We start from the raw sequence: 13,266 nt of genomic DNA on the forward strand, positions 1-13,266 counted from the left end.
CACACACACACACACACACACACACACACACACACACACACACACAGTACTACAGTACACAGTACTACACACACACACACACACAGTACTACACACACACACACACACACACACAGTACTACAGTACACAGTACTACACACACACAGTACTACAGTACTACACACACACACACACACACACAGTACTACACACACACACACAGTACTACACACACACAGAACTACACACACACACACACACACACACACACACACAGTACTACAGTACACAGTACTACACACACACACACACACAGTACTACACACACACACACACAGAACTACACACACACACACACACAGTACTACACACACACACACACACACACACACACAGTACTACACACACACACACACAGTACTACACACACACACACACACACACACACACACACACACACACACACACACACACACACACAGTACTACAGTACACAGTACTACACACACACACACACACACACACACACACACACACAGTACTACACACACACACACACACAGTACTACACACACACACACACACACAGAACTACACACACACACACACACACACACACACACACACACACACACACACACACACACACACACACAGTACTACACACACACACACACAGTACTACACACACACACACACACACACACACAGTACTACACACACACACACACACACACACACACACATAACTACAGTACACAGTACTACACACACACACACAGTACTACACACACACACACAGTACTACACACACACACACACACAGTACTACACACACACAGTACTACACACACACAGTACTACACACACAAAGTACTACACACACACACAGTACTACACACACACACACACACACACACACACACACACACAGTACTACAGTACACACACACAGTACTACACACACACACACACACACACACACACACACACACACAGTACTACACACACACACACACACAGTACTACACACACACACACACACACACACACACACACACACACAGTACTACACACACACACACACACACACAGTACTACAGTACACACACACACACACACACACACACACAGTACTCCACACACACACACACACACACACACACACACACACACACACACACACACACACACACACACACACACACAGTACTACACACACACACACACACACACACACAGTACTACACACACACACACACACACACACACAGTACTACACACACACACACACACACACACACACACACACACACACAGTACTACACACACACACACACACACAGTACTACAGTACACAGTACTACACACACACACACACACACACACAGTACCACACACACACACACACACACACACACACACACACACACAGTACTACAGTACACACACACACACACACACACACACACACACACACACACACACACACACACACACAGTACTACACACACACACACACACACACAGTACTACACACACACACAGTACACAGTACTACACACACACAGTACACAGTACTACACACACACACACACACACACACACAGTACTACACACACACAGTACACACACACACACACACACACACACACACACACAGTACTACACACACACACACACACACACACACACAGTACTACACACACACACACAGTACTACACACACACACACACACACACACACACAGTACTACACACACAGTACACAGTACTACACACACACAGTACACAGTACTACACACACACACACACACACACACACACACAGTACTACACACACACACAGTACACAGTACTACACACACACACACACACACACACACACACACACACACACACACACACACACAGTACTACACACACACAGTAAACAGTACTACACACGCACAGTACACAGTACTACACACACACACACACAGTACTACACACACACACACACACAGTACTACACACACACACACACAGTACACAGTACTACACACACACACAGTACACAGTACTACACACACACACACACACACACAGTACTACACACACACACAGTACACAGTACTACACACGCACAGTACACAGTACTACACACACACACACACACAGTACTACACACACACACACACAGTACTACACACACACACACAGTACTACACACACACAGTACACAGTACTACACACACACACACACACACACACACAGTACTACACACACACACAGTACACAGTACTACACACACACACAGTACACAGTACTACACACACACACACACACAGTACTACACACACACACACACACAGTACTACACACACACACAGTACACAGTACTACACACACACAGTACACAGTACTACACACACACACACACAGTACTACACACACACACACACACACACACACACACACACAGTACTACACACACACACACACACACACAGTACTACACAAACACACACACACACACACACACACACACACACACACAGTACTACACACACACACACAATACTACACACACACAGTACACAGTACTACACACACACACACACACAGTACACAGTACTACACACACACACACACACACACAGTACTACACACACACACGCACACAGTACTACACACACACATTACACAGTACTACACACACACACATTACTACACACACACACACACACACACACAGTACTACACACACAGTACACAGTACTACACACACACACACAGTACTACACACACACACACACACACACACAGTACTACACACACACACAGTACTACACACACACAGTACACAGTACTACACACACACACACAGTACTACACACACACACACACACACACACACAGTACTACACACACACACAGTACACAGTACTACACACACACACAGTACTACACACACACACACACACACACACACACACACAGTACTACACACACACACAGTACACAGTACTACACACACACACACACACACACACACAGTACTACACACACACACACACACACACACAGTACTACACACACACACACACACACACACACACACACACACACACAGTACTACACACACACAGTACTACACACACATAGTACACAGTACTACACACACACACACACACACACACACAGTACTACACACACACACACACAGTACTACACACACAGTACACAGTACTACACACACACACACACACACACACACACACACACACACACACACACACACACACACACACACACACACAGTACACAGTACTACACACACACACAGTACACAGTACTACACACACACACAGTACTACACACACACACACACACACACACACAGTACTACACACACACACACACACACACACACAGTACTACACACACACACACACACACACACACACACACACACACACACACAGTACTACACACACACACACACACACAGTACTACACACACACAGTACACAGTACTACACACACACACACACACAGTACTACACACACACACACACACACACACACACAGTACTACACACACACACACACACACACAGTACTACACACACACACACACACACACAGTACTACACACACACACACACACACACACACACACACACACACACACACACACACACACACACACAGTACTACACACACACAGTACTACACACACACACACACACACAGTACTACACACACACACACACACAGTACTACACACACACACACACACACACAGTACTACACACACAGTACACAGTACTACACACACACACACACACACACACACACACACACACACACACAGTACACAGTACTACACACACACAGTACACAGTACCACACACACACACACACACACACACACACAGTACTACACACACACACACACACACACACACAGTACTACACACACACAGTACACAGTACTACACACACACACAGTACTACACACACACACACACACACACACACACACACACACACACAGTACTACACACACACACAGTACTACACACACAGTACACAGTACTACACACACACACACACACAGTACTACACACACACAGTACACAGTACTACACACACAGTACACAGTACTACACACACACACACAGTACTACACACACACACACACACACACACAGTACTACACACACACAGTACACAGTACTACACACACAGTACACAGTACTACACACACACACAGTACTACACACACACACACACACACACACAGTACTACACACACACAGTACACAGTACTACACACACACACAGTACACAGTACTACACACACACACAGTACACAGTACTACACACACACACAGTACTACACACACACACACACACAGTACTACACACACACACACACACACAGTACTACATAGGAGCATAGGAGGGGCTATCACCCTGTGGTACACAGTACTACACACACACAGCTGGGCATAGGAGGGGCTATCACCCTCAGTACTACACACACACAGCTGGGCATAGGAGGGGCTATCACCCTCAGTACTACACACACATAGCTGGGCATAGGAGGGGCTATCACCCTCAGTACTACACACACACAGCTGGGCATAGGAGGGGCTATCACCCTAAAAAAATGATATAAAAATCACACCCGTGTGAAGTGAGGGACGCTCTTATCATTGTACATCATGCATTCATTGTAAATGGGAATTGAATGTTTGTAAGAGGAAAATCTACACTATAGCTGAATATAGGAGGGGCTAGAGCCCCTCAATAACATCACTACACGCCCTGTTTAATAGTTTTGGTTGTTCACATGTATTTCTTTATGGCTGTCTCTCATGTTGTTGAACTGTCCTGTACGTCTTCATTGCTTTCTATCAGACGTCAGTGAGCCCTCGGAGACGGAGAGCCCCCCCTCGTCTCGACCTCAGCCCCCCCCGGAGACAGAGTGCCCCCCCTCGTCTCGACCTCAGCCCCCCCCGGAGACAGAGAGCCCCCCCTCGTCTCGACCTCAGCCCCCCCCGGTGACAGAGAGCCCCCCCTCGTCTCGACCTCAGCCCCCCCCGGTGACAGAGTGCCCCCCCTCGTCTCGACCTCAGCCCCCCCCGGTGACAGAGAGTCCCCCCTCGTCTCGACCTCAGCCCCCCCCGGAGACAGAGTGCCCCCCCTCGTCTCGACCTCAGCCCCCCCCGGTGACAGAGAGCCCCCCCTCGTCTCGACCTCAGCCCCCCCCGGAGGAGCCTCGAACCCTGGAGCAGTGCTTATCCATCCTCATGGACCCACGGGTAGGTGTTTGGTTATCGTACACCAAAACAACTTTACTTTCATGTTTTAGGTTGTTATTATTAGAGAAAGTAAAAGATGAGTGTTGAGTTTTTTTTCTCATTTGCTGCTTTCTTTCGTTTTGCGATTTTAACTATTTTTGACAGGAGGCTAAATATGTCTTTTTTTTTTTTTTACACAATTTTTTAGCGATTTATTTTTTTATATTTACTATAGTCCTACTAGACCCCATAAAATTACATCTGGCCACAAAAGATCCCAGGATCTACTGAATGTGAAGGGGGGTACTATAGGGGGGCTGCCATACTGTGTTGTATTCAGTATTTTAGCCGTGACGTGAGCGCCCCCTCCAGAGATACTTCAGTATTTCAGCCGTGACGTGAGCGCCCCCTCCAGAGATACTTCAGTATTTCAGCCGTGACGTGAGCGCCCCCTCCAGAGATACTTCAGTATTTCAGCCGTGACGTGAGCGCCCCCTCCAGAGATACTTCAGTATTTCAGCCGTGACGTGAGCGCCCCCTCCAGAGATACTTCAGTATTTTAGCCGTGACGTGAGCGCCCCCCTCCAGAGATACTTCAGTATTTTAGCCGTGACGTGAGCGCCCCCCTCCAGAGATACTTCAGTATTTTAGCCGTGACGTGAGCGCCCCCCTCCAGAGATACTTCCGGGTCCTACTTGTGTGTCGCTTTTGTGTCCCCATAGAGTTATACTGTGACGCTCCGTCGGACTAAATCTGAGACGAAAACAACCACGAAAGTCTAATTTTACTGCTTTCCTTTCCTCGCAACAACAAAGCTGCTGCTCTCCCAAATCTGGCTGACAGGCCGTCTGCCCCACACTGGATACTATCGCCATTTTATTTCATTGTGTAACTAAATCCTCATTAATTGCAAACTAGATTCAACATACTCAAGCCTGCACACATTCTAAATATGCCCCCGAAATATTGTACTGAGCAAATGGACTGTTACCACCTTCAATAATAATGATAATAATAGTCTTTAATAACATTAATAATTCTACTCGAGTTGGAAGCATTAAGACCCATTTTAACCCTCAATGGCTTCCTTTCTGAAAAATAACGTCATTGTAAAAAGATTCACGCGTTTAGATATTCTATTTACAATGAGATGCGGACGGGAGCTGGTGCCACTTGGACCCGGACGTAACGTAGCACTACAAAATGAGATGCGGACGGGAGCTGGTGCCACTTGGACCCGGACGTAACGTAGGACGGGAGCTGGTGCCACTTGGACCCGGACGTAACGTAGCACTACAAAATGACGTCAGATTTAAATACTGAATGGGCTCAATATGTCAGTTTGTCACCTCCAGGGTTGAATCGCTTCTGTTCATTTTTCCCCTGCCTAATTTTGAACGCAGTTCAGACTTTGTTTCTGACCGATCTTCTGCAGTCACATTGGGACAAATAGAAGCTCTGGTCCATAGCCTTCTACTGCTTCTACGATTCTGCCCTGCAGTATAAGGCTATGGGACTTTCAGTTTTAAATCTCAAATCGAAATCAGACCAGCCTCTCCTCTTTAGTGGAAATCTCACAAACGTTTGACCTACTCACCAATACAAAGACGGGTTGTGTCAATAGAAAGCCTACTTTCCTTAGTGGACGCACTCTGAGCCCCCCACCACACGTATAAACGGTACTTTTTGGCCAAAAGGGGATTTTGTTTCCACCGGAAAATAAATACTTTTAGTTACTCCAATTCGCCCTCTACCGATATTGCTTGTAGATCTGCTATTTTTCAATAGCTAAATTATAACATAATGTTTAAAACACCAAAAGGGGTTTCCCGCCCTGAATGGGTTAAAACCTTTTACCATGTAACGGCCGGGCTCCACCGGGCGCGTCAGCGTCGCGTCTCCGTCACCGTCAGGGAATGTTCCCTTTTTAATCAATGAAGGGTGGCTCCACTGCCCGCGTTGACGGAGACGCGACGCGTGCATTAAAATTGAACCGGTGCGTTTTTTGACGCGACGCGACGGAGACGCAACGCGTCCGGTGGAGCCCTGGCGTTAGGACTACGACTATACAAAGTAGACGGTATCGTCCATAAAAATGCCGTATCGGTATCGGTCTCAAAATAATCCAGATTAATTTCCCCGATATCGATGCAATAACAATGTGACCGTCAATGGCTCTGTATTCGGTCGTGATAACAGACACTTGGAACAAAGCATAGGCTATTTATTGATGGATTGAATACTTAAGTCCCTAGAGCCCTCAAGAGTTAAAGTATTGTTAAACATCTGCATTACTTAATTTACAAGAAGTCTACACAATTAGAGAATGTAGAAGTGTTGAATTGTTGTTTTGATCAACATTTGCCTGTTATCTCTCCTAATGGTACCAACATCAATACAGCATGGAACTATGTGGACAAAATATTATCCGACGACAACAAAATATTCTTTAGTTTTGGGTCTGAGAGACTAAATGTCATCAAACGGTGGTCCGTGGCTCAAATGGGTCTGAGAGGCTAAATGTCATCAGATGGTGGTCCGTGGCTCAAATGGGTCTGAGAGGCTAAATGTCATCAGATGGTGGTCCGTGGCTCAGATGGGTCTGAGAGGCTAAATGTCATCAAACGGTGGTAGGCTTTCTAATGACACAACCCGTCTTTGTTTTGGTGAGTAGCAAAAACGTTCCTTTAAAATACGCTAAAGAGGAGAGGCTGGTCTGATTTCGATTTGAGATTTAAAACTGAAAGTCCCATAGCCTTATACTGCAGGGCAGAATGGTAGAAGCAGTAGAAGGCTATGGACCAGAGCTAGACAAATAGAAGCATTTTTGTGTTGGCTAGTTTCACGCTGTTTCACAAATTACATATTATAGGAAGCGACATTTTTCATTTGTGATATTTGATTTCGCTTTAAGTTAATCCATGTGACATCTTCTCTCCGTCCCTCCAGAGGGGGGCGCCCGTCGCCTGATTCAGTCCAGATGTTTTGTAGATCTGTGATGTGTGTGTTCTCTCCGTCCCATCCTCCAGAGGGGCGCCCGTTGCCTTAGCGACGCGGAGGTGGTGAGCCTGGTGATGTCACGGGACATCCTGCCCTATAAGCTGGAGGTCGTCATGGAGACGGCCGAGAGGGGCGTGGCCATACGGAGAGAGATGCTGTCGTCCAAATTACCCAGTCCGTCAGCGCTGAAACTATTACCTTATAAGGACTACGATTATACCAAGGTAATTAACCCTTTACCTTATAAGGACTACGATTATACCAAGGTAATTAAACCCTTTACCTTATAAGGACTACGATTATACCAAGGTAATTAAACCCTTTACCTTATAAGGACTACGATTATACCAAGGTAATTAACCCTTTACCTTATAAGGACTACGATTATACCACGGTAATTAAACCCTTTACCTTATAAGGACTACGATTATACCAAGGTAATTAACCCTTTACCTTATAAGGACTACGATTATACCAAGGTAATTAAACCCTTTACCTTATAAGGACTACGATTATACCAAGGTAATTAAACCCTTTACCTTATAAGGACTACGATTATACCAAGGTAATTAAACCCTTTACCTTATAAGGACTACGATTATACCAAGGTAATTAAACCCTTTACCTTATAAGGACTACGACTATACCAAGGTAATTAACCCTTTACCTTATAAGGACTACAATTATACCAAGGTAATTAAACCCTTTACCTTATAAGGACTACGATTATACCAAGGTAATTAAACCCTTTACCTTATAAGGACTACGATTATACCAAGGTAATTAAACCCTTTACCTTATAAGGACTACGATTATACCAAGGTAATTAAACCCTTTACCTTATAAGGACTACGATTATACCAAGGTAATTAAACCCTTTACCTTATAAGGACTACGACTATACCAAGGTAATTAAACCCTTTACCTTATAAGGACTACGATTATACCAAGGTAATTAAACCCTTTACCTTATAAGGACTACGACTATACCAAGGTAATTAAACCCTTTACCTTATAAGGACTACGATTATACCAAGGTAATTAAACCCTTTACCTTATAAGGACTACGACTATACCAAGGTAATTAAACCCTTTACCTTATAAGGACTACGACTATACCAAGGTAATTAAACCCTTTACCTTATAAGGACTACGATTATACCAAGGTAATTAAACCCTTTACCTTATAAGGACTACGACTATACCAAGGTAATTAAACCCTTTACCTTATAAGGACTACGACTATACCAAGGTAATTAAACCCTTTACCTTATAAGGACTACGATTATACCAAGGTAATTAAACCCTTTACCTTATAAGGACTACGATTATACCAAGGTAATTAAACCCTTTACCTTATAAGGACTACGATTATACCAAGGTAATTAACCCTTTACCTTATAAGGACTACGATTATACCAAGGTAATTAACCCTTTACCTTATAAGGACTACGATTATACCAAGGTAATTAAACCCTTTACCTTATAAGGACTACGACTATACCAAGGTAATTAAACCCTTTACCTTATAAGGACTACGATTATACCAAGGTAATTAAACCCTTTACCTTATAAGGACTACGATTATACCAAGGTAATTAACCCATTTAGGCCTGACATTGAAATAAAAAAAAAGGCTTCAAAATCCTAATATGTTTCTGAAAACCCCATGTTTCTATGTCAGTGGTGCTCAACCTTTTTCATGTCAAGGACCCCCAGAATTATCTCTATTGGGCCACGGACCCCCATCTCAAAATATGTTGTTCCAGGGACCCCCCCAGAAACCAATATTTTAGTTAAAAATGTTCACTCTGAAATATATATTCAAAGATTTGCGCCACATTTTCACGATTTTTCAAAAATAGCAGACCCACAAGCTCGTAGCGCGCCACTCGGTGGCGTGCTACGAGCTTGTAGATCTGCTATTTTTCAATAGCTAAATTATAACAATGTTTAAAACACCAAAAGGGGTTCCCGCCTAAAATGCGTTAAACCTTTTACCTTATAAGGACTACGATTAGGTAATTAAACCCTTTAGGCCTGACGTCGAAATAAAAAAAACGTTCGCTCTGAAAGAATATATATTCAAAGATTTGTGCCGCATTTTTACGATTTTTCAAAAATAGCAGACCTACAAGCTCATAGCGCGCCACTCGGTGGCGCGCTATGAGCTTGTAGATCTGCTATTTTCCAATAGCTAAAGTATAACATGATGATTAGTTAAAACACCAAAAGGGGTTCCCGTCCAGAATGGGTTAAACCTTTTAGACCTGAGCTCGATTCTACAAATGTCTTCTATATCCTGACAGTTTTCTGAAAAACCTCATGTTTCTGTATCAGTGGTTCTCAAACTATTTCATGTCAAGGACCCCCAGAAATATATGTAATTGGCCGCCGACCCCCATCTGAAAATATGTTGTTCCAGGGACCCCCCCCCCCCCCCCCCCCGAAGCAAAGATTTGAGTTGAAAAAGTTCGCTCTGAAAGAATATATATTCAAAGAGTTGCGCCACATTTTCAACGATTTTTTCAAAAATAGCAGATCCGAGCTTGTAGATCTGCTATTTTTCAACAGCTAAAGTATAACATGATAATGCTTAAAACACCAAAAGGGGTTTCCCGCCCTGAATGGGTTAAAACCTTTTACCATGTAAGGACTACGACTATACAAAGTAGACGGTATCGTCCATAAAAATGGCGTATCGGTATCGGTCTCAAAATAATCCAGATTAATTTCCCCGATATCGATGCAATAACAATGTGACCGTCAATGGCTCGGTACTCATTTGGTCGTGATAACAGACACTTGGAACAAAGCATAGGCTATTTATTGATGGATTGAATAGACGCCTTATCAGACGACGTCACACTGATAAGAAACAGCATGCGCGCGCACAACGGCAGCAGAAGAACACCACCTCTCATAAGATGCAATGGAAAAGTTCTAACTGCATCACGTGTAGAAAATGCCCCATCAAACTTTCAGATGCTGTTTTTCTCCCAGTGTGGAGGAAGAATGATTAGGATTTGTATTGTGATCTCTCGCCCTTGAAATATATAGTCCTTGGTTTCTGTTGTGTTTGAACAATAATAGCAATTCAAAACAGTTGTCCTCCAAACCACACCTCCAGTCGCTGTCATACGAACGGGAGGTGCGCTCATGATAACGGCAGCAGAGCCTGTTTGTGCACGGCTGCACGCGCACCTGCAGCCCATCAAGTATAATTTATGCTTCGTCCCGCGATGGTGTCGCGCACGCAGACCTCTACGCTCACAACAGTCGCATCTGTGATGCGATGTGAGCTTGTATATCAGCTGTTCTCTGTGCGCAATACTGTTGGGCTTTGAAGTATAAATGTCTCCTAGGGTGCATCTCACTAGCCAACTCACAAGAGGAGGTTGAATGGACTGAAACCAGCGCTCCCCAAAACAACAGGTTTGGAGATCTGTTGGGAATTGATTCAATTAAACAGTGTGCCCAGTCCCAATGTTTGTAAACAAATAATTGGTCTATACTTAAGCCCCTAGAGCCCTCAAGAGTTAAATTATTGTTAAACATCTGCATTACTTAATTTACAAGAAGTCTACACAATTAGAGAATGTAGAAGTGTTGAATTGTTGTTTTGATCAACATTTGCCTGTTATCTCTCCTAATGGTACCAACATCAATACAGCATGGAACTATGTGGACAAAATATTATCCGACGACAACAAAATATTCTTTAGTTTTGGGTCTGAGAGACTAAATGTCATCAGATGGTGGTCCGTGGCTCAAATGGGTCTGAGAGACTAAATGTCATCAGATGGTGGTCCGTGGCTCAAATGGGTCTGAGAGACTAAATGTCATCAGATGGTGGTCCGTGGCTCAAATGGGTCTGAGAGACTAAATGTCATCAGATGGTGGTCCGTGGCTCAGATGGGTCTGAGAGACTAAATGTCATCAAACGGTGGTCCGTGGCTCAAAATGGTCTGAGAGACTAAATGTCATCAAACGGTGGTCCGTGGCTCAAATGGGTCTGAGAGACTAAATGTCATCAGATGGTGGTCCGTGGCTCAAATGGGTCTGAGAGACTAAATGTCATCAGATGGTGGTCCGTGGCTCAAATGGGTCTGAGAGACTAAATGTCATCAGATGGTGGTCCGTGGCTCAAATGGGTCTGAGAAGCTAAATGTCATCAGATGGTGGTCCGTGGCTCAAATGGGTCCGAGAGGCTAAATGTCATCAGATGGTGGTCCGTGGCTCAAATGGGTCCGAGAGGCTAAATGTCATCAGATGGTGGTCCGTGGCTCAAATGGGTCCGAGAGACTAAATGTCATCAGATGGTGGTCCGTGGCTCAAATGGGTCCGAGAGACTAAATGTCATCAAACGGTGGTCCGTGGCTCAAATGGGTCTGAGAGACTAAATGTCATCAAACGGTGGTCCGTGGCTCAAATGGGTCTGAGAGACTAAATGTCATCAAACGGTGGTCCGTGGCTCAAATGGGTCCGAGAGACTAAATGTCATCAGATGGTGGTCCGTGGCTCAAATGGGTCTGAGAGGCTAAATGTCATCAAACGGTGGTCCGTGGCTCAGATGGGTCTGAGAGGCTAAATGTCATCAAACGGTGGTTCCGTGGCTCAAATGATGAATAAATAAATCATGGACGTTGATGTGAAAAGGGTTGAAAACCACTGATTTAACGTATTCTTGTTCTAGTGTTTGCCATGTTGCATTACAGAACTCTATAGTGTGTACTCGTAGTTCACTGAACAGATATTCTACTGTTAGACAGATGTTAGGTTCTTATCTTACATAATCCTAGATGACTAGGATCACCATGTGTTGTTCCTGCTTACTGTCATTCGCTCTGGATTAAGTACCCATTTTGACCTGAGATCAGATTCTAAAAATGTCTTCTACATCCTGACAGTTTTCTGAAAAAGCTATGTTTCTATGTCAGTCGTTCTTTGATTTTTTCAAAAATAGCAGATCTACAAGCTCATAGCGCGCC

The 13,266-nt window shown here is 44.3% G+C and overlaps 1 protein-coding gene across 3 annotated transcripts in view; it reads left to right on the forward strand.

The window, feature by feature from the left end:
- LOC306939913 (3-hydroxy-3-methylglutaryl-coenzyme A reductase-like) overlaps positions 1–13,266 on the forward strand; it is a 56,238-nt gene that overhangs the window by 25,200 nt on the left and 17,772 nt on the right. For all 3 annotated transcript variants that reach the window (XM_079524722.1, XM_079524721.1, XM_079524723.1), the window contains exons 12-13: positions 4,893–5,296; positions 8,305–8,499. In XM_079524722.1, the coding sequence (XP_079380848.1) occupies positions 4,893–5,296; positions 8,305–8,499 (599 nt within the window). The remainder of the gene's footprint in view (positions 1–4,892; positions 5,297–8,304; positions 8,500–13,266) is intronic.

The sequence above is a fragment of the Electrona antarctica genome (genome assembly GCF_951216825.1).
Source record: "Electrona antarctica genome assembly, chromosome: 16".
In the NCBI taxonomy this organism is placed as follows: domain Eukaryota; kingdom Metazoa; phylum Chordata; class Actinopteri; order Myctophiformes; family Myctophidae; genus Electrona; species Electrona antarctica.